Source organism: Bos javanicus, chromosome 14, assembly GCF_032452875.1.
Source record: "Bos javanicus breed banteng chromosome 14, ARS-OSU_banteng_1.0, whole genome shotgun sequence".
In the NCBI taxonomy this organism is placed as follows: domain Eukaryota; kingdom Metazoa; phylum Chordata; class Mammalia; order Artiodactyla; family Bovidae; genus Bos; species Bos javanicus.
Genome location: NC_083881.1, coordinates 9,755,072 through 9,774,616, shown reverse-complemented (window position 1 = coordinate 9,774,616; position 19,545 = coordinate 9,755,072). Strand labels below are relative to the sequence as shown.

The following is a 19,545-nucleotide window of genomic DNA, read 5'->3' as shown; positions in this document are numbered from 1 at the left end:
AGATTCATCCGAGTTCGATGTGTCACATCTGGTATGAACTCTTAGAACGTCATAGGCAAGATGCTCAACCTTCCTGAAAGGCAGCTTCCTCATCTGTTACGTGGGAACGGTAATACCTACCTGAGGCACACAGTAGGTGCTCAATAAATGACAGCTACTTATTTCCATTCTCCCCTCTCCCCCTCCCAGAGATACAGTTGGGCTAACGAGAATGAGCGTTTGAGTCATGGAGTCAGACAGACCTTATTAGCAAGTTATTTCATGTCTCTGAGCCTCAGTTTCCTCAGCCGTAAAGCGGGGATAAAGAGACTTACCTCACGGGGTTTATGTGAGGATTAAATACGGGAAGCACAGACCGCTCCTCCTTCAGAGCATGGCACACAGCAGGTGGGAACTTAACAAGGAGTAACTCTTATTTACGACTTTAATTGACTGGCCACTGAAAGTACAGAAACTTAAGGGCATTTGCAGTGCCTTTAGAGCAAATAACCTCCACCACTGAGAAAAAGACCATTTTCCACCAGTAAAATGCATGGTTCTGACCGTATAGCCACATCTTCCTTCTCTAACCCTGACCTTGGGGCTTGACGAGGTACACGAAGGCGTTAATAATTAGTACCAAGGAGGGCAATGCCAGAGGCTGCAGGTTCTACCAACTCTTCATTCCTGACTACACGCTAGACAAGTGTCTATGTGCAATGCTTACGATATTTAGGATGGCGCCCAGGAAATTAATCAAGATGGATGCAAAGATGATGACGTTCCTGGCCAAATAGGTCTCGTTAATCCAACAGCAGGTTTTCCGGAGGACCAGGGGCAAACACTTATAATCCTCTGCCGTAGTGATGAGGACCAGAGCTGAGTGCAGCATGATCAGGATGGAAAACTGGATGGCCATGGGCATCACCCTGCAAGAAACACAGAATGTTGGGTCACGTGGCATTAATCAGGGATCCCCCTTCTCTGTGCAACCTTGTCAATCATGTTCAGGATTGCCCTTCCCCACTCCTTGCACCCAATAATTCCTCTAAAGCTCTCTTAGCCCAGGAAAGGGGCTTTTAACAAGAGACTTTTATTAACAAGAGACTTTTCAAAAATTACACCCATCCCTATAAAATATTCTCTTGAGAAACTTTGCAATGAACATCAAATATTGGGCTTGATCTGTTGCTTCTGCCCATTTTTTCCCACTTATTTCATCATTCCTCTTTCTCACTTGGCAACTGCTGCCAAGGCAACACACCACTGGAATTTTATCTGAGTACTCTGGCTGTGGGAGAGATCCATATGCCCTTTCCCCCTCAAGGTGGGTGTTAGGAAACACTTTCCCCCATGACTGCTCTGATGCCAAGAACTGAACATGGCACCTCTCCACGTGGCTCAGTTTGGTTAGTGATTATCACAGTTTGCAGAGGCTACACTATGTGCTGTGTGGGAGGTGGGTATATAGGACTCGTATTTGCCTACGGTTTCAACATCACTCCCAATTACACATCTGGAGCTTCAGTGCTACGTCCCATGGCAGCTCCTGCCTACTGGGCACCTCTGTTGGGTGTCAGGTGGTGATCTGAAACTCCATCTCTGGAAGCATCTTCTTCCTCTCCTTCTCAGCCAACTAATCACCCGGATTCTCCTTGGGAATTTATCCTTTGTTCTCTCTACTCTACCCAGCCATTTGGGTCCTCTGCTGGCACCTCAAGTTTCTCTACCTCTGTTTTAGCCAGTGAACTGCTGCATGTTAAATGGTGTCCTGAGGGACGTGGTAGGAGGTTTCGTATCTGTTCCTTCCTCCATAAAATGAAGTTTGTCCCTTTGGCTTTAATATTTTGACTGGATCTCAACAAATGTACATTTAGTGAATGAAGCTGAACCCACCTTCTGTTTGTTTTGGCCACACCATGCGGCATGTAGAACTCCCCCAGCCTGGGATCAGACTTGTGCCCCTGGTGGTGGAAGCACAGTGTCTTAACCACTGGACCACCAGCGAAATTCCTGAGCCCACCTTCTGCTAGCGCTACCACTTCTTACTGTCTTGTCTAAACTTTCTTATTTCTTATGACTAACACTAGTGTAAGTACCGTATTGAGCTCTTGATTATGTCCTTAGGCACGTGCTAAGCACTTTATATCAATACATAATATCTCATTTCCATTCCTCGGAACAAACCTAAGAGGTCTTTTGATCTCTTTTTTCACATGAAAAGTTAAGGCTCAGAGAGCAGCAACTTCCCAGGAGTTACTGAGTTGGTAAGTATTCGAATTAGGATTGAAAGTCCACTCTGTCACTTTGCTAAGTTTAGCCATGTTGGTGAGTAATATAGGTCCTATGATTGCAGTAATTTTTTTTGCTTCTGTGGTTTTATTAGGGAGGCATCAGGGGTACCAAGACAAGAGACACATTTTGCCCATCTTCTAGGAGATCATAATCTACAGGGAATATGGATATGCAAATGATGAACTGATACATACTGAGTTGTGATAGAGAAAAGGTAATCAACAAACATGATTTTAAGAAATAAGAAAGGAAATCAAGGAAAGGAAGACTTCCTAGAAGAGGTGACATTTAGGTTAGGCCTTGGATGTTGAAGAGTAGGATTTTAGGGAGGAAAGATTGGAGAATGTGGGCAAAGTAGCAGAAGAATGGGAGTGACCAGTGTGTAGAATGTCAATTTCCTCTGCGTGGTCAACCATCATGAAGGCTGGAAAGTGATTTCTACAGCCCAGATATCATTGTTGGGAGGGTTTTTTTTTTTTTTAATGCCTGCGCAATTTTGATTCTATGGATCACCTTGATAGGAAGTCTCTGCAGGAGTTTAAGATAAGAACAGAAGGTCTGTGCAGCAGTGGGTTCCCAGAGGGCTCCACACAGATGGGAAACTTCCCCCCAAACAGGCTGGAAAAACACTCCCTGACAACACACCATTATTCCTGGGCACCCAGGGGAGGCAAACGACGGAGAAGGCAGGCGGATCGCTTTGTCAGGTGCTCCCAGGAGAGAAGGGGCCAATTTCAAGGCTGATGCTGATGCAGCTTAATAATGTGAGGCAGCCACTGAGAATACGAATATCTTGTTCCAAAGCGAAGGCAGAGGCAAATCAAGCAAGGGTGAGTCTGAAAGCTGCTCAGCGGGAGACTTGGACTCTTTGATGGTCAAGGCTGCCATCTGGGTCGTCTACAGACCTCCGCACGGTGTACCTGCCTGGCAGGTTCTCACCGCTGCCTTTTCTCTTTCTCCACCTCTCTGCACCCCCCAGGCAATCCTCAAGCACATGCCCTAATCGTTTTGTTCCTCCTACCTCTGTATTTTCTCACTCTCTGGGGGCGGTAGGGGTGAGGGGTGCAGGGCAGGGACATCCTGGTCATCCTTCAAGGATCAGTTTTCTTTGGATTCTTCCAAGACACCTGGCATCAGGCTTGTGCTTATGCTAAGCCACTTCGGTTGTGTCCGACTCTTTGCAACCGCTTGGACTGTAGCCTGCAAGGCTCCTCTGTCCATGGGATTTCTCAGGCAAGAATACCAGAGTGGGTTGCCATTTCCTTCTCCAGGGGATCTTTCCAACCCGGAGATGGAACTCATGTCTCTTATATCTCCTGCATTGGCAGGTGGGCTTTTTACCCTAGCACCACCTGGGAAGCCCTGGCATAAGGCTAAGTACACAGAAAGTGCTCGATAAATACTCACTGACTTGTTTTTTGTGGGAGAGAAGACTTTCTCTTCTCATCAGCCTCCATAGGCTGTATTCCTATCCACACTTCAGCACCTCTGCCTGCCCTCCCTGATGTATCCTTTACAAGAGGAGGAAGGACCAGCCCTACTGGTCAGCATTCATCTGGAGTGTTCAGTGGACCTGGTTCTTCCTGGAGGGCAGAGTCGCTGCTCAAGGTCAGTGTTTATGCAAAGTTCAGATGCTTGTCCTCTCCTCCTTCTAGATCCAGAGGAGGATGGGATACTCAGGAAGCTAGAGCCTTGACTTTCCCGGTGGGAAGAGACTTGGTCATCTCCTCCCTTTGGCCAGACCATCTCTTCCTTTAGACAAGGAAGCTCAGGTTGCCCCAGAAAGTCCTGATGGGCAGGAGGTAAAAGGTAGCTAAGAGCAAAGCCCTGTGTGTTTGAACCTGTAGCTCTGAAACATAGCTAATAACACACCTGGGGCAAGGTAGCGAATTCTTCTGAGCATCTTAATTTTTTTTTTCCCCAGTAACTTATTTTTATCTGCAAAGCCAGGATTTTTAAGTCCACCTCTTAAAGGAGGCTCTGAGGGTAAAATAATAAAGTAATGTAATGCTTAGCACATAAGAAGAGCTCAAAAAAAAAAAACAACAACATTCATTTTCTTTCTCTATTCATGATGAAAATCAGAAAAAGCATTTTAAAGATCTCTGGGAGGAATATTAACAGCAAGATAGGCTTTCTAAGCAAGCTACTGGCGCTACATAAACATTCCTCTGGAAATCTCTGCAGCAGCTCTTCAGTGTTCATTTATTTCTGCACATGTAAACATTATAACATCAATTGCATTTTTTATCTAATTATAGAGCTACTCAGGCATCCAGGGAGTCTGAATTTGCTTTTGCATTGTTGATGCACCTAAGAGGCAAGGAAACCTTTCATTTCTGAAATCGAGTCTGAAAATGAATGACAAAGAATTTGCAAACAGCTCCATCCAGAACATTTCTAGACCTTAAGTTCTAATTTGCTCTCTGCAGTATGTCATTAAAACAGGGTGCTGGCTGGTATCATGACTGGGCATTTGCTGGGGAGACAGGGATCTGGGAAATGAGTGAAAAGCCTATGGTGGCTGGTGGTGCAACAGGGAAACAGAAGTGCACACTGAAAGACGACATTCGTACCACATGTTAGAACTGACAAAGAGCCCATGGGTCCAGAGGTACACCTGATCCTCGTAGCAACCCTGAGAGGTCAGTATTTGTAGCCTCTTGATTGGGGGGAAATACGGTGACTCAGGAAGGGAAAGGGAGTCAGAATTTATCAAAATGGGTATAGCTCATCTGATGCTTATAGCAGCCCTGGGAAGCTGGCATTGTTATTTTATAGATGAGAAAACTGAAGCTTCAGAGAGGTCAAGTATAATACATACATACAGCCAGTAAGATGCACAGAAAGAATTAAGATCCTGTGCCTCTCCCTTTCCTCTCATTGGCCTTCTCTTGCTTGCTCCCTCTCTCTTTTCCCTCCTACATTTTCCCTCTCCCTTTCTCCCCTCCTTCCCTCCCTCTCTCTCATTACCATGTGCGCAGACTTAGATACAGGTTCTCTTATTACAGAAGGTATCTTCTGGTCTTTCCTCAGTTTCCCCTTCTTGGAGAGGAACAGCTGCAGGCATGCGGAGATTAAAGGAAAGAACCAGGCAAAGCACTGTCTTTCTTTGCCAAGGTCCATTAATTTTTGCTTTGGGCCTGGGAATTGGCTGTGGTCATATGAGCAAAGATTGGCTCATCTGCTAAAGAGTCCATGATGGAAGAAAGGCAACTGCAAGGCACCTACCATCTGTTCAGTCTCAGAGAATCAATCAGAAACAAAGTGAGTTGGAGAGGAAAGCGCTCACAGTGAAGAAAGGCTGGGCTATCTGGGCCCACGGGCCACTCAGTTCCCAACGTATGCGGGCTGTCTGGTCAGAGCTCAAGCTTGGAAGCTGTCTTCACTGTCAGTGTTTTCTCTGCACTGAGCACGTGAGGTTGGGGTGCTGGCTGGTACTTCTTTTTTTTTTTTATTAAAAAGGATTTTTTTTTTTTTTGCCATACCCTGCACGGCATATGGGATCTTAGTTCCTGACTAGGGATCGAACTCACACCCTCTGCATTGGAAGCATGGAGTCTCAACCACTGGACTACCAGGGAAGACCCTGGCTGGTGTTTTAGTTCCTGGCTTCCGCTTGCACCCCAGAGTCAGAGACATCATCCAGTCAGCTGCTAGGTGAGGTTCTAGATCTCTTGCCCCTGGAACCCAGGAATTGGGCATCAAGGTGGCTCAGCTTCCTTGGTCACCTTTCCTGGGAAGGCCATCTGGGAAAGAGGGGGCGTGGCGACCCCTTCTCCTGTCCCAGGAGCAGGTCCTCAGGTCCGGCCTGGGCTCCTCCTTCACTCTCATCCCCTACACACAGTCAGTCCTGGAAACCGTCAACTCTCTGTCCTAAATATGGAGCAAGTTCATCCTCTCAGGCTCGCTTCTGTGTCACTGTCTGGTCCCTCTTATTTCTCACCTGGAGTTTTGCCATTGCCTCCCAAATGGTCTTCCCAACCGCAGACCTTGTCCTCTCCCCTCATCATCCATCCCTTCTAAACAGAAATCCAGTCACGTCCCTTGTTGGATTAAAATGCTTCCGTGGGGCTTCCTTGGTGGTTCAGCAGTTAAGAATCTGCCTTCCAATGCAAGGACACCGGTTTGACCCCTGGTCTGGAAAGATCTCATATGCCAAAGGGCAACTAAACCCAGGTACCACCACTGGAGCCCACACATCTAGAGCCCCGTGCGGTAGCAAGAGAAGCCGCAGCAGTAAGTCCCTGCGCCACAACCGAGAGCAGCGCCTCTCGCCACGACTAGAGAAAGGCCGAGTGCAGCAACGAAGACCCAGCACAGCCATTAATAAATAAATAAAAATTTTAAAAAACTAAAATTAAAAGGAAAGCTTAAATGAAGTCTTCTCTGCCAACCAGTCACAATTCCTCCGCAAGGCTTACACATCCCTCACCTCCAGAACACCCGATTTCCAGCTCTCCCCCTGCTGCTCTCGGCCTTCGTCTCAGTCCTCTGTCGTGGCCGGGGAAAGACCCTCAGGAGGTGGCTCAGGTGTCAGCGTCCCTTCTGGGACAGCTGCCCTGATCCCCCCGCCTCACCGCACTTTCGCGCTATCATGAGTCATTGCACTCCGCTGCAGTTGTTCACCTCATGGGCTTTCCCCCGGGTAGACTGCCAGCTGTATGATGCCAGGGACCGCATCTCCAGCATCCAGCATGGGCAGGCACACAGTAAGTGCTCCCAGGATGTTTGTGGGAACGTCAACGCCCTGTGCTCCAGGGCGGGAGGGAGCACTCATCAGCTGTGACCACACCCACATCCTCACTGGTGAGAGTGAGGAGGCGAGTCCAGGGAATTTGGGTACACCTGACCGGACCCCACAAACACACACAGCTCACCACCCTGAGACCAGCCCTTTCCCCATGACCCTAGACCCTGCATGCTCTTGGGTAGTCAGGAGACCCATTCTCCTATGGCATTCCCTGGTACCCCATCCTGATGTATTCATTGCCGTTTTTGTTGCTGTTCAGTCGCTCAGTCATGTTCGACTCTGCGACCCCATGGACTGCAGCACGCCAGGCCTTCTTATCCATCACCAACTCCTAGAACTTCCTCAAACTCATGTCCATCGAGTCGGTGATGTCATCCAACCATCTCATCCTCTGTCGTCCCCTTCTCCTCCTGCCCTCAATCTTTCCCAGCATCAGGGTCTTTTCCAGTGAGTCAGTTCTTCACATCAAGTGGTCAAAGTATTGCAGCTTTGGTTTCAGCATCAGCCCTTCCACTGAATATTCAGGACTGATTTCCTTTAGGATGGACTGGTTGGATCTCCTTGCAATTCAAGGGACTCTCAAGAGTCTTCTCCAACATCACAGTTCAAAAGCATCAATTCTTCAGTGCTCAGTTTTCTTTATAGTCCAACTCTCACATCTATACATGACCACTGGAAAACCATAGCTTTGACTAGATGGACCTTTGTTGGCAAAGTAATGTCTTTGCTTTTTAGTATGCTGTCTAGGTTGGTCATAGCTTTTCTGCAAAGGAGCAAGTGTCTTTAAATTTCATGGCTGCAGTCACCATCTGCAGTGATTTTGGAGCCCAAGAAAATAAACTCTGTCACTGTTACCATTGTTTCCCCATCTATTTGCCATGAAGCAATGGGATCGGATGCCATAATCTTCATTTTTTGAATGTTGAGTTTTAAGCCAGCTTTTTCAACTCTCCTCTTTCAGTTTCATCAAGAGGCTCTTTAGTTCTTCTTTACTTTCTGCCATAAAGGTGGTGTCATCTGCATAGCTGAGGTTACTGATACTATTATCACTATAATATCATTGCTATAGCACATACAGATTTACATATATAGGCTGTCAGATCAGATCAGATCAAATCAGTCGCTCAGTCGTGTCCGACTCTTTGCGACCCCATGAATCGCAGCACGCCAGGCCTCCCTGTCCATCACCAGCTCCCGGAGTTCACTCAGACTCACGTCCATCGAGTCAGTGATGCCATCCAGCCATCTCATCCTCTATCATCCCCTTCTCCTCTTGCTCCCAATCCCTCCCAGCATCAGAATCTTTTCCAATGAGTCAACTCTTCGTGTGAGGTGGCCAAAGTACTGGAGTTTCAGCTTTAGCATCATTCCTTCCAAAGAAATCCCAGGGCTGATCTCCTTCAGAATGGACTGGCTGGATCTCCTTGCAGTCCAAGGGACTCTCAAGAGTCTTCTCCAACACCACAGTTCAAAAGCGTCAATTCTTCGGCACTCAGCCTTCTTCACAGTCCAACTCTCACATCCATACATGACCAGAGGAAAAACCATAGCCTTGACTAGACGAACCTTTGTTGGCAAAGTAATGTCTCTGCTTTTGAATATGCTATCTAGGTTGGTTATAACTTTCCTTCCAAGGAGTAAGCGTCTTTTAATTTCATGGCTGCAGTCACCATCTGTAGTATCTACATATATATCTACATACACAGCATATAAATAGCTACATTTATAGCATATACATCTAGACATATGCATATACTTTATATTTCTTTATGTCCTTCCACTAGATGATAAGGCTCAGAAGGGAAGGGTGTTTTGGATTACTGTTGTTTTGTCTCTCTCTCTCTCTCTTTTTTTTTTTAATATTCTGTTCAGTGATGTAACCTCAGCACCTAGAACATACCTAGCTCACAATAGGCAAGGGTACCCCACCCCCACATGGAAGAGGTACATGGGCCTTCCTTCTCTCTCTCTCCCTCATTTAAAACATTTTTTTTAAATTGCAAAATGAATCATAAATACAGAAAACCACATAGATAGATAGTGATAGAGAAGTCGCTCAGTCGTGTCCAACTCTTTGCGACCCCGTGGACTGTAGCCAACCAGGCTTCTCTGTCCATGGGATTTTCTAGACAAGAATACTGGAGTGGGGTGCCATTTCCTTCTCCAGGGGATCTTCCCAACCCAAGGATCCAACCCAGGTCTCCCACATTGTAGGCAGACACTTTACCGTCTGAGCCACCAGGGAAGCCAAAGTATTACAAATCAATTCCCCACCATCCACCAAAGGTTATCAACCCTTAAAAATGTCATTATAAACTCATAAAGTTTAAAATATTTGCTGGTATTTGGTTGACTGTTTTTACAGTTATCCACACCACAGCTCTAATTATTCCATCTTGGGACAGTAGAATCTTCTTCAGTGTGGCTTCTGAGTTCTTTGCAGGTGACCATCAAGCACTATGACTTTGTTGCATTCTAGCAGGACAAGATGGAGAAGGCAATGGCACCCCACTCCAATACTTTTGCCTAGAAAATCCCCTGGACAAAGGAGCCTGGTGGGCTGCAGTCCATGGGGTCGCTAGAGTCGGACACGACTGAGCGACTTCACCTTCACTTTTCACTTTCATGCATTGGAGAAGGAAATGGCAACCCACTCCAGTATTTTTGCCTGGAGAATCCCAGGGACGGGGGAGCCTGGTGGGCTGCCGTCGCTGGGGTCGCACAGAGTCGAACACGACTGAAGTGACTTAGCAGCAGCAGCAGCAGCAGCAGCAGCAGCAGCAGTAGGACAAGAGGTTTCAGTCTTATCATGGATATTTCCTGTCCCAGCTGTAGCATCATACATATCTCCGAAATTAAAAAACAACAACTGTGATGTGTTACTTCAAGTTCACAATCTGGCCCCTAATTATGCTTATACCTACTGGGTTGGATATTCTTTCTAGGACTTCGCACACTTATAGCTCCAGTCCAGGATACCATCTTCTATTTGGTTGTCATGTCTCCTTAAGCTCTTCTTGCTGTGCAAGTTTTTCATACTTCCTTTGCTTTAAATGGCCTCGACTGTTGGGAGAAGTATGGGTCAGGTATTTTATAGAATGTCTTTCAACTGCAGTATGTCTGATGTTCCCTCATGATTAGACGATGGGTTTTGGGAGGGAAGACCACAGAGTTTATGCGTATTCTCATTTGGCCACCTGATGCGAAGAGCCGATTCATTGGAAAAGACCCTGATGCTGGGAAAGATTGAAGGCAAAGGAGAAGGGGGCAACAGAGGAAGAGATGGTTAGAAAGCACCACTGACTCACTGGACATGAATTTGAGTAGACTCCAAGAGTCAGTAAAGGACAGGCGAGCCTAGTGTGCTGTAGTCCTTGGGGTTGCAAAGAGTTGGACACAACTTAGCATCTGAACAACTCATCACAGCTCATCAACATGGCTTATCCCTGTTGAGTTTAACCATTATCGGCTGGCTGAGGTATACTCCCCTATTTTTCCTCCATCCACACTGTCCTTCTTGGCAGAAAGTCACTTTCAACGTAGCCACAATCTGAGGAGTAGAGGGTAAAATTGCACCTCATCAAGGACACAGTATCTACATAAATTATTTGGACTTTTCCCCATGGGAAATTTATTTGTTCTTCATCTTTTCTTTATTCATGCAACCATTTATTTATATCAGTGTGAAATCCATGGATATTTATTGTACATTTTGGGTTATTGTTGTTGTTCAGCCAACCCAGTTGTGTCCAACTCTTTGCAACCCCATGGATGGCAGCACACCAGGTCTCTCTGTCCCTCACCATCTCCTGAAGTTTGCCCAAGTTCATGTCTATGGCATCGGTGATGCCATCATCATCTCATCCTCTGATGCCCTCTTCTCCTTCTGTCCTCAATCTTTGGGTAATAACCCAATATTACTTTATTTATTTTCTGGCTCAAGTTGTTCCAACTCTGGTTCTTGGGAGCTTTTCCTATGTCCCTTTGATATATTTCCATCACTGTGTGTTTTAATACTTCCTAATTTTCTGGCCCTAAATGATGTTCCAGGCTCATCTTGTATATTTGCTATTCCAGACTTAGAATCAGCAGCTCTCCAAGGAGCTCTGGTTCCTTGCATTGGATATCGATATTAGAAATCAGGATCAGGGCTGTGCCTATGGCTTGACGTGCTATCATTGCTGAGGCATCATTGCTGCCGGACATTCTCTGCTGACAGAGCAAGGACATTGGGAATGGCAATCCAGTCCTGAAGAATTCCACAGACAGAGTCTGGTGGGCTACAGTCCACGGGGTGTCAAAGAGTTGGACACAACTGAAGTGACTTAGCACACATTCTAATCTGTGTCTATAAACATATCTGTGTTTATGTAGACATCCTATATCTAAGTTTATATATATATATATGTGTATGCTCAGTCGCTCAGTAGGGTCCAACTCTCTGCAGCCCCGTGGACTGTAGCCCACCAGGCTCCTCTGTCCATTGAATTTTCCAGGCAAGAATACTGGAGTGGGTTGCCATTTCCTGCTCCAGGGCATCTTCCCAACCCAGGCATTGATTGAATGTGTCTCTTGAGTCTCCTGCATTGGCAGGTGAATTTTTTACCACTAATGCCATGTGGGATGCCCCAAAGGCACATACTCTAGTGAGCTTAACAAACACATGCTAATGTCTCCTACTCTAAGCCTTTACCATACGGATCATTCTAGCCTTTTCTCCTTGTCTGTAACCTCTTCTGGACCAACAATGAGAAACCTGACTCCCTCAATCCATTAACTTATAGTGCCCATAAACTGCGGCTCAAGCTGTTCACACACACGTCCATGAGAAACACCTTTATCAGCTAAAGTACAGTGTCATGGCACAGTTCTTTTTATGCTTAGTTCTAGAGCCCATGAATCCCCAAAACTGCTTAGGAAACCCCCTAACGCTACTTAAGAAAACCCCATCTTTTCTCCCCAACCCCTTCAGTAAGGTTGTTTCACACTTTTCATACAGGTATAATCTTTTACCATAGTCTTATTTCATCATGGGGGCCCCTGAATTCCTAAATAATTTTTTTAAAAAGTTTTATACATTAAGGTCATTCTTTGGGCTGTAAAGTTTATGGGATTTGACAGTTCATAGTGTCATATAGACACCATTACAGTATCATAGTGAATAGTGTCACCACCCTAAAAGCATCTCCTGGGCTTCATCTATGCAATAATGCTCTTCCTCCTTACTCTCCAAATAATATCCTCTCTTCTTTTGCATGCTGTCTTATTTTAAATGAGCATTTTATATGATTTCACTTTGTTTCCTTTCTTAGTATATCAATTTTATTTGTTAAATCTTTTTTTTTTTTTTTTTTTAGTATTTGCTTTAGAGTTTATGATGGACAGGGAGGCCTGGTGTGCTGCGATTCATGGGGTCACAAAGAGTCGGACATGACTGAGTGACTGAAATGAACTGAACTGAACTGAACCTTCAAATTGGACTTCCCGGGTGGCTCAGTGGTAAAGAATCTGCCTGCTAATTCAGGAGACACAGGTTTGACCCCTGGGTTGGGAAGATTCCTTGGAGAAGGAAATGACAACCCACTCCAGTATTCTTGCCTGGGAAATCCCATGGACAGAGAAGCCTCGTGGGCTACAGTCCAGGGGGTCACAAAGAGTCGGACACAACTTGGTGACTAAACACCACCAGCAGCAACAACCTTCAAATTACGCTGTAGCACTTTGTGCGTAACACTGGTGCCTTAAAGCATCCCCGGTTCCTCCCTCACATGCCTTATCGTGTTGCTGTCATTCATTTCGCTCATCTATATTTATTACCATTAAATACATCGTTAATGTTGTCACTTTAAACAGTTATCTTTTAGATCAATTAAGAATAAGAAAAAAATTTCAACTTCATTTATTTCTCTTCTGATGCTCTTCCTTTCTCTGTGTAGATCAAATTTCTGACCTACATCATTTTCCTTATGTTTGAAAACCTTTTCTTTTTTCTTGTTTTTAAAAAAAGCTTTAAAAAATATTTCTTGCAGGGAAGGTCATATAGAAATGCACATTTTGTTTGTCCGATAAAATCTTCAGTTCTCTTTCGCCTTTGAAGCATATAGAATTCTAGATGGGTGACTTTTTCTTTCAACACTTCAAGTATTTCATTTTTCATTCTCTTCATGCTTGCGTGGTTTCAGACAAGAAGTATGGTGTATTTCTTCCTGTTCCTCTGTAGGTAAGTAGTAACTCCCCTATCCTCACCACTCCAGCCTTCTATGAAGATTTTTTCTTTGTCTTCAGTTTTCTGCAATTCGAATATGACATACTTAAATGTGCTACTTATTTATTTGGTTATTTATTTACTCTGTTTATCCTGACTAGTGTTCTCTAAGGTTCCTGGTTCTGTGATGTGATGTCTGTTGTTAAGAAAATCTTCAGCCATTATTACTTCAAAGATTTTTCCTGCTCAGATCTTCTTTCATCTCTTTCTGGTATTCCGATTATGCACAAGTTATACTTTTTGGAATTGTCCCAAAGTTCTTAGATGCTTTGATCTTTATTATTTTTTTCATTTCATTTTTCTGTTTGCTTTGCAATTTGGGAAGTTTCTACTGACCTATATTCAAGCTCACTGATTTTTTCCTTGGCCTTGTTGAATCTATTGATGAGCCCATCAAAGACATTCATTATTTCTGTTATGGTGGTTTTGAGCTCTAGTGTGTTTCTTTTTGACTTTTACTTAGAACTTCTATCGTTTCTTGAACCATGTCTACTTTTCCCAATTGAACCCTTGGTATGTAGCAATACTTATTTCAAGTTCTCTTTCGGATTATTTCAACAGACTGTCCTACCTGAGTCTGGTTCTGATGATTGCTTTGTCTCTGCTTCCCTTTTGGTATGCCTTGTAATTTTCTGTTGAAAACTGGTCATATTGTTTCAGGTTATAGAAACTGAGGTGAACAGACCTTCACTGTGGGGATTCATTAATGTATTAATCAGGCTAAGGGGTGGGCCATGTTGAGTGCGGTATCTGTTGGTACCAGTGGCTCCAGATTCTTCTTGTTTCCTTGGGTTTGTCTCTTCTCTTGAACTGAGCTCCCCTAAGTATTCACTGGGCTTCCCTGGTGGCTCAGACGGTAAAGAATTCGTCTGCAGCGCAGGAGACCGGGCTTAATCCCTGGGTTGGGAAGATCTCATGAGGAAGGGAATGGCAGCCCGGTCCAGTATTTTTGCCTGGAGAAGCCCACTTATCAGAAAGAGCCTGGGTCTCGCAGTTCTTTCAGTCATAGTCCTCAAATAATATACTGGATTCTTGATGTGGTGATAAAGTGTGGGGGATAGGGCTCTGCCAATCCTTTAAATCTCCTTCTTGATTTTAAAAACATTCTTCCTTTCCACCTTCTATTTATCTTAAGGCATTATGTGCTGCATTTATGTGGCTTATGTTTCCTCATATTAAAATCTGCATTTCTTAAATGTACCTTTCTTTTATATTCTTTTTGAGCACTCATCCCAAATTTCTAAGTTTTTTCTAATTCCGATTTAGGTTGTTATAGGCTGCTTTGAATCACATTAAGGGTTTCAGCTGGTAGGTTAAAATTTTGGTATCTATTGTAAGCATGTCTTTTGGAGTGTCATTGCCAATAAGGAAATCAATCTATTTTTACTTTATTATTGAAATATAGCTGATTTACAACATTGTGTTAATTACTGCTATAGAGCAAAGTGCTAATCTACTTTTAATTCTTTTTCTTATAATAGCTTTGTATGAGATTGCCACCAGTACATTTTGTTGCTAATTTTTGTTCTACACAAATTTTGCTAATTACACAAAAATTAGCAACAAAATGTATTGGTGGCAATCCCATACGAAGCTATTACAAGAGAAAAAGAGAATTTATAAAGAAGTATGGGTTGGGGTAGTTTTTTTTTTTTTAAACTCCGTAGAGTTTTCTTGTCTTTAAAAAAAGATTTATTTTATTTTGGCCGTGCTGGGTCTTTGTTGCTGCACGCAGTCTTCCTCTGGTTGCAGGGAGCGGGGGCTATTGTTCGTCATGGTGCATGGGCTTCTCACTGCAGTGGCTTCTCTCGTAGAGGATCACAGGCTTCAGGTGCATGAGCTTTGGGAGTTGCAACATGCGGGCTCAGTGGTTGTGGCTCGTGGGTTCTAGAGTAAAGGCTCAGCAGTTGTGGCACACAGGTTCAGTTGCTCCATTGCATGTGGAATCTTCCTGGACTGGGGATCAAACCTGTGTCCCTTGCATTGCAAGGTGGATTCTTAACCACTGAGCCACTGGGGACGCCCCCACAGAGCTTCCTTTAACTGTTTTCATATAGCATTCAAAACTTGATGGCTAGATTCCTTTTCCATTTTTAATTGGACCATCCCTTTTCTTCTTCACTATAGCCCTCACTGTGAGTAATTTTGATCCTATTCACACAGGGCCCTGTCCTGGGAGGGAGATTTGGTTGGTCAGTTTTAGGAGCTCACAGTGTCTGATGGTTGTAGCTCTTTGAACCTTAACTGTAAGTCTTCATGCTCACCTGATGTTGGATTGGGCAAACCCCTTCCCACTTTCAATTGCTTTTGCAATTTGGTCCATGGCACTTTCCCATGGATATCTGTTGGCAATACTGGGACTCTTCTCTTCCTGGATCTGACAGATATCTGCCTGTTTATTTCCAATTCCTTCCACACAGATACTGATACCACACCAGTCTTGGGGCTCTTGGGAGACTGTCATTCCCATTTTGAAATTTTGGGGTTTATCACATTAATTCTGTTTGTTGCAAATATGGTCCTTGAGGTTTTTGGTTTTGCTATCTAGTTGCTCAGATATGTGGGAATTCTGAGAAATTCAGAAACATATAATTTCAGAGATGTACCACCATTTTCCCACAATCCCCTTTTTCTTTTGTCGTTGTTCAATTGCTAAGTCATCTCCGACTTTTTGTGACCCCAAGGACTGCAGCACACCAGGCTCCTCTGCCCTCTACTCTCTCCTGGAATTTGCTCAAATTCATATCCATTGAGTCAGTGATGCCATCTAACCATCTCATCCTCCACTGCCCCCTTTTCCTTCTGCCTTCAATCTTTCCCAGCATCAGGGTCTTTTCCAATGAGTTGACTCTTCACATCAAGTGGTCAAAGATGATTCAGCTTCAGCATCAGTCATTCCAATGAATATTCAGGGTTTATTTCCTTGAGGACTGACTGGTTTGATTCCTTCTCCTTCAGTTCAGTTCAGTCACTCAGTCGTGTCCGACTCTGTGACCCCATGAATCGCAGCACACCAGGCCTCCCTGTCCATCACAAACTCCTGGAGTTCACCCAAACTCGTGTCCGTCGAGTTGGTGATGCCATCCAGCCATCTCATCTCCTATAGTCCCCTTCTCCTCCTGCACCCAAGCCCTCTTTTTCCTTATATCCCCGCTAATCAGGAAAAGGTCAAGCATTGCCATGCCCTTGAGTCGAACATCTTTCTGTCACAGAGTCATGCTACACCCTTTCTCAAAAACCTTCACAGGGTCTCTTTCTTGCTCCCAGATTCAATTATAAAATTCCTTAACATAGCATGTTGACATTGAACTCCTGCTGGTTACCTCCTCATTTAGCCATGGCGCCCACCAAATCCTTGTACAAATGTTTTACTCTAGAGTCTTCCACTTACTGTGCTACAGACACGAGGCCGTTCACATCCCTAGCCTTTTTCCTGCGCTGTTTTCTAAACTGGGAACACCCTTCCACTCTTTTTCCTTCATCCTGCTCAGCTCAAAACATCAACCCTTCTGCCAACTTTATTTAAACCACCTAGGCAGGATGAATCACTGATTTTGCGCAAAGCAGTTAAGTATTAAAAGCACAGACTGTCTCTGTTCAAATCCAGCTCCGTCACTATATGGATGGGGATTAGAATGCTGCCTCACTAATTGGTTATTTTTGAGCCTTTATTGAGATAATCTGTGTAAAGGATTTAGCACATAATAGATGCTCAGTAACTGGAAGCCATTATTAATGTCTCTCTTTCTCACTAAATTACATCTTAGAAGATGCAGAGTTCCTCCTGCAAAATGATACCATCTTGAGGGGCCAGCGAGTTGCATTGCCTGTATTAGACGTTTAACTAATATTTGTTGATGTTATTTTTAACCATGCGACATGGGGAAATTCCTGGCAAGTTTAGGGGGAAGCGAATTTATCTGAAAAAAGAGGCAAGTGTTACCTTCCAGTACAGGAGATAGCAAAAAAACATGGCCATTGGATGACTCTAGAACTAGCTTCTAATGCCGGCTCTTGCACCTATAACCTGTATGATGCAAGTCTGTGTCTAATAGTGTTAAGACTCCAGGCTGTGGAATTTGGTTTGAATCTAGGATGTAACATTTTTTACCTGTGAGACGTTAGGCAACTCTATTCACTACTCTGAGCCTCAGTTTTCTCCTTTTTAAGTGGGGATAATAATAGTACCTACCCCATAGAGTTGTTATGAGAATTAAATGTGTTGGTATATGTAAAGAATTTGGATCAGGGAATGGCCACATATATTTGATTGTAGTATTATGAAACTGCCAATTTAGCTGACCCTGAAAGCTAGGATATTCTATCTATAAACAATAAAGATGCAATTAACAAAGGGACCCGTTAATGGTGATGGAGGGATTTATACTTACTTTCTGCATTCATGGGTGCCATGTCAAATAAGAGGGTACCCTATGTTGATTTTTGTTGTTGTTTTTTTTGAGATTGGGAAAAAGCTCTTGCCTTGGGAGAGTAATGAGGTTATTATGCAGAGTGAGACAACCAAAACAGACCCTGCTGTCATCAAATGTTTGGCTATGAATCCGAGATTCTGTTATTTCAAATTCCGATCCCTTGAAAAGGTCAGTGGCTGGCTCCAGGTGAGGGCCCGTCAGCTCTCAGAGACATTGCATCTGATAACTTAGTCCTTTCATATTTACCTTGAAGAAGGAAGCAAGCTTTGTATTGCCGTGATAAATAGAAGAACGATAAACGCACAGACCAAGTTTGATTTGAATACTTCATCCCTCATTTGAGAATACTGTAATTAAAAAAGAAAGGGGAGAATGAATTACATTGCAGCAGAGTTGGGCTCTTGGAAGAGTTAAGCTTTTACCAGTGTTTGGAGTCAGGGGGAAACATCAAGAAAAGATAAGGCATTTCAATATATATATATATATATATATATATGTATATTTATTTGACATTAAGAGGCATCCATATGTTAATAAATCTTTGCGGGCATTACCTCCATCCCTCCCACCAGCCTTCCAGCGAGAGCCCAGGGGTGAATATGATCTCCTTTATAGCAAAAGGGAGCGATTTCCTTTATAGCAAAAGGGAATGGGAGAGGGACTTTGCATGAGCTTATAAATCAGTTCTCCTCCTTCCTCTGAACTCACATCATCTGAACAAAACAGCAGAGCACACATCCATATATGTAGCAAATCAAATTCACATGGACTTTCTTCATGAGTAAACGTTAAGTCATTCAAGGATCTTGCTCTTGGGGACACAAGGAAATTTTTGACCATAGAGTCCTTCTGCCTCCCTTTTTCATGAAAACTATTGAAAAATAAATTCATGGAGTCTTAGAATAGAAAAGACCAAGAAAATCTCCAGCAAGGGCAGTCCTTTCATTTTGTACAAGAGAAACCAAGACTGATGGACCAATATGCTTGATTGCCCTTCTGTTGTCTGCTCGAGGTGGCCCTGGGGAATGGTGCTAACTTTATTTTGATTATCCAGAGTAGTCAGTAATTTCATTGTCCACCCTTAAAAGCTTCCGGAAGGTCAGCACTGAACGTATATATACTTGTCTTAGTCCTGCCTAGTTTCCTGAACTTTGAGTCACTAAACTGAGGAATAATCCAATTCCTTCAGAAGGAAGAAAGGATTTTTAAAACTGAAAAAGTTCTTAAAGTTAGCCTACAACCAAGTCCCTCTTTTTGTCTTAATGCCAGAGAGGTCTAGTAACTCACCACAGATCACATAGCGCATAACATTTTGAGGGGTGGGAACAGAAAGCTAAGTCTGACTTTGCAATGTCTTTGATCCTCAATTTGAATTTCACCATGATTTTATGAAGGAAGCATGAGAACTTCCTTCATAAAACTTCTTTTCTGGAAGAGTTCTCATGCTCTATGTCCCTAATACTAAGAGAAGACTTACTTGGGTCAATGAAATCATAAAATTAGTCAAACTTACTGTTGGTATGGGAGTCCAGTCCCTGGTAACATGATTTTTATTCTCTTGCCTACTCCTTGGTGTGGTCTAGGTTTTAGACTGAACTCGCTGCTCGCTGTCATAGCTGTGATTTGGAGAGTGGGAATGACCTGCAGTTAGTGAACTGCATGGTGCAGGCACCAATGCAGCTCAGAAACTGCACATTCATCGCTGTCAGAGGGCAATGTTTTTTCTACTCACTGGTGCTGAGTCCTCTGCCTGTTTGCTGACAACCTGCTCCATACCTCGAGGTGAACATGTCCCTGAAAAATCATGTGGAATCTCCACT

At 43.9% G+C, this 19,545-nt stretch overlaps 1 protein-coding gene across 3 annotated transcripts in view; it reads right to left on the bottom strand.

Annotated features, from left to right (window-relative positions):
• ADCY8 (adenylate cyclase 8) overlaps positions 1 to 19,545 on the bottom strand; it is a 225,287-nt gene that overhangs the window by 52,722 nt on the left and 153,020 nt on the right. For all 3 annotated transcript variants that reach the window (XM_061438577.1, XM_061438578.1, XM_061438580.1), the window contains 2 exons: positions 17,972 to 18,072; positions 707 to 908 (listed from right to left, as the gene is read on the bottom strand). In XM_061438577.1, the coding sequence (XP_061294561.1) occupies positions 707 to 908; positions 17,972 to 18,072 (303 nt within the window). The remainder of the gene's footprint in view (positions 1 to 706; positions 909 to 17,971; positions 18,073 to 19,545) is intronic.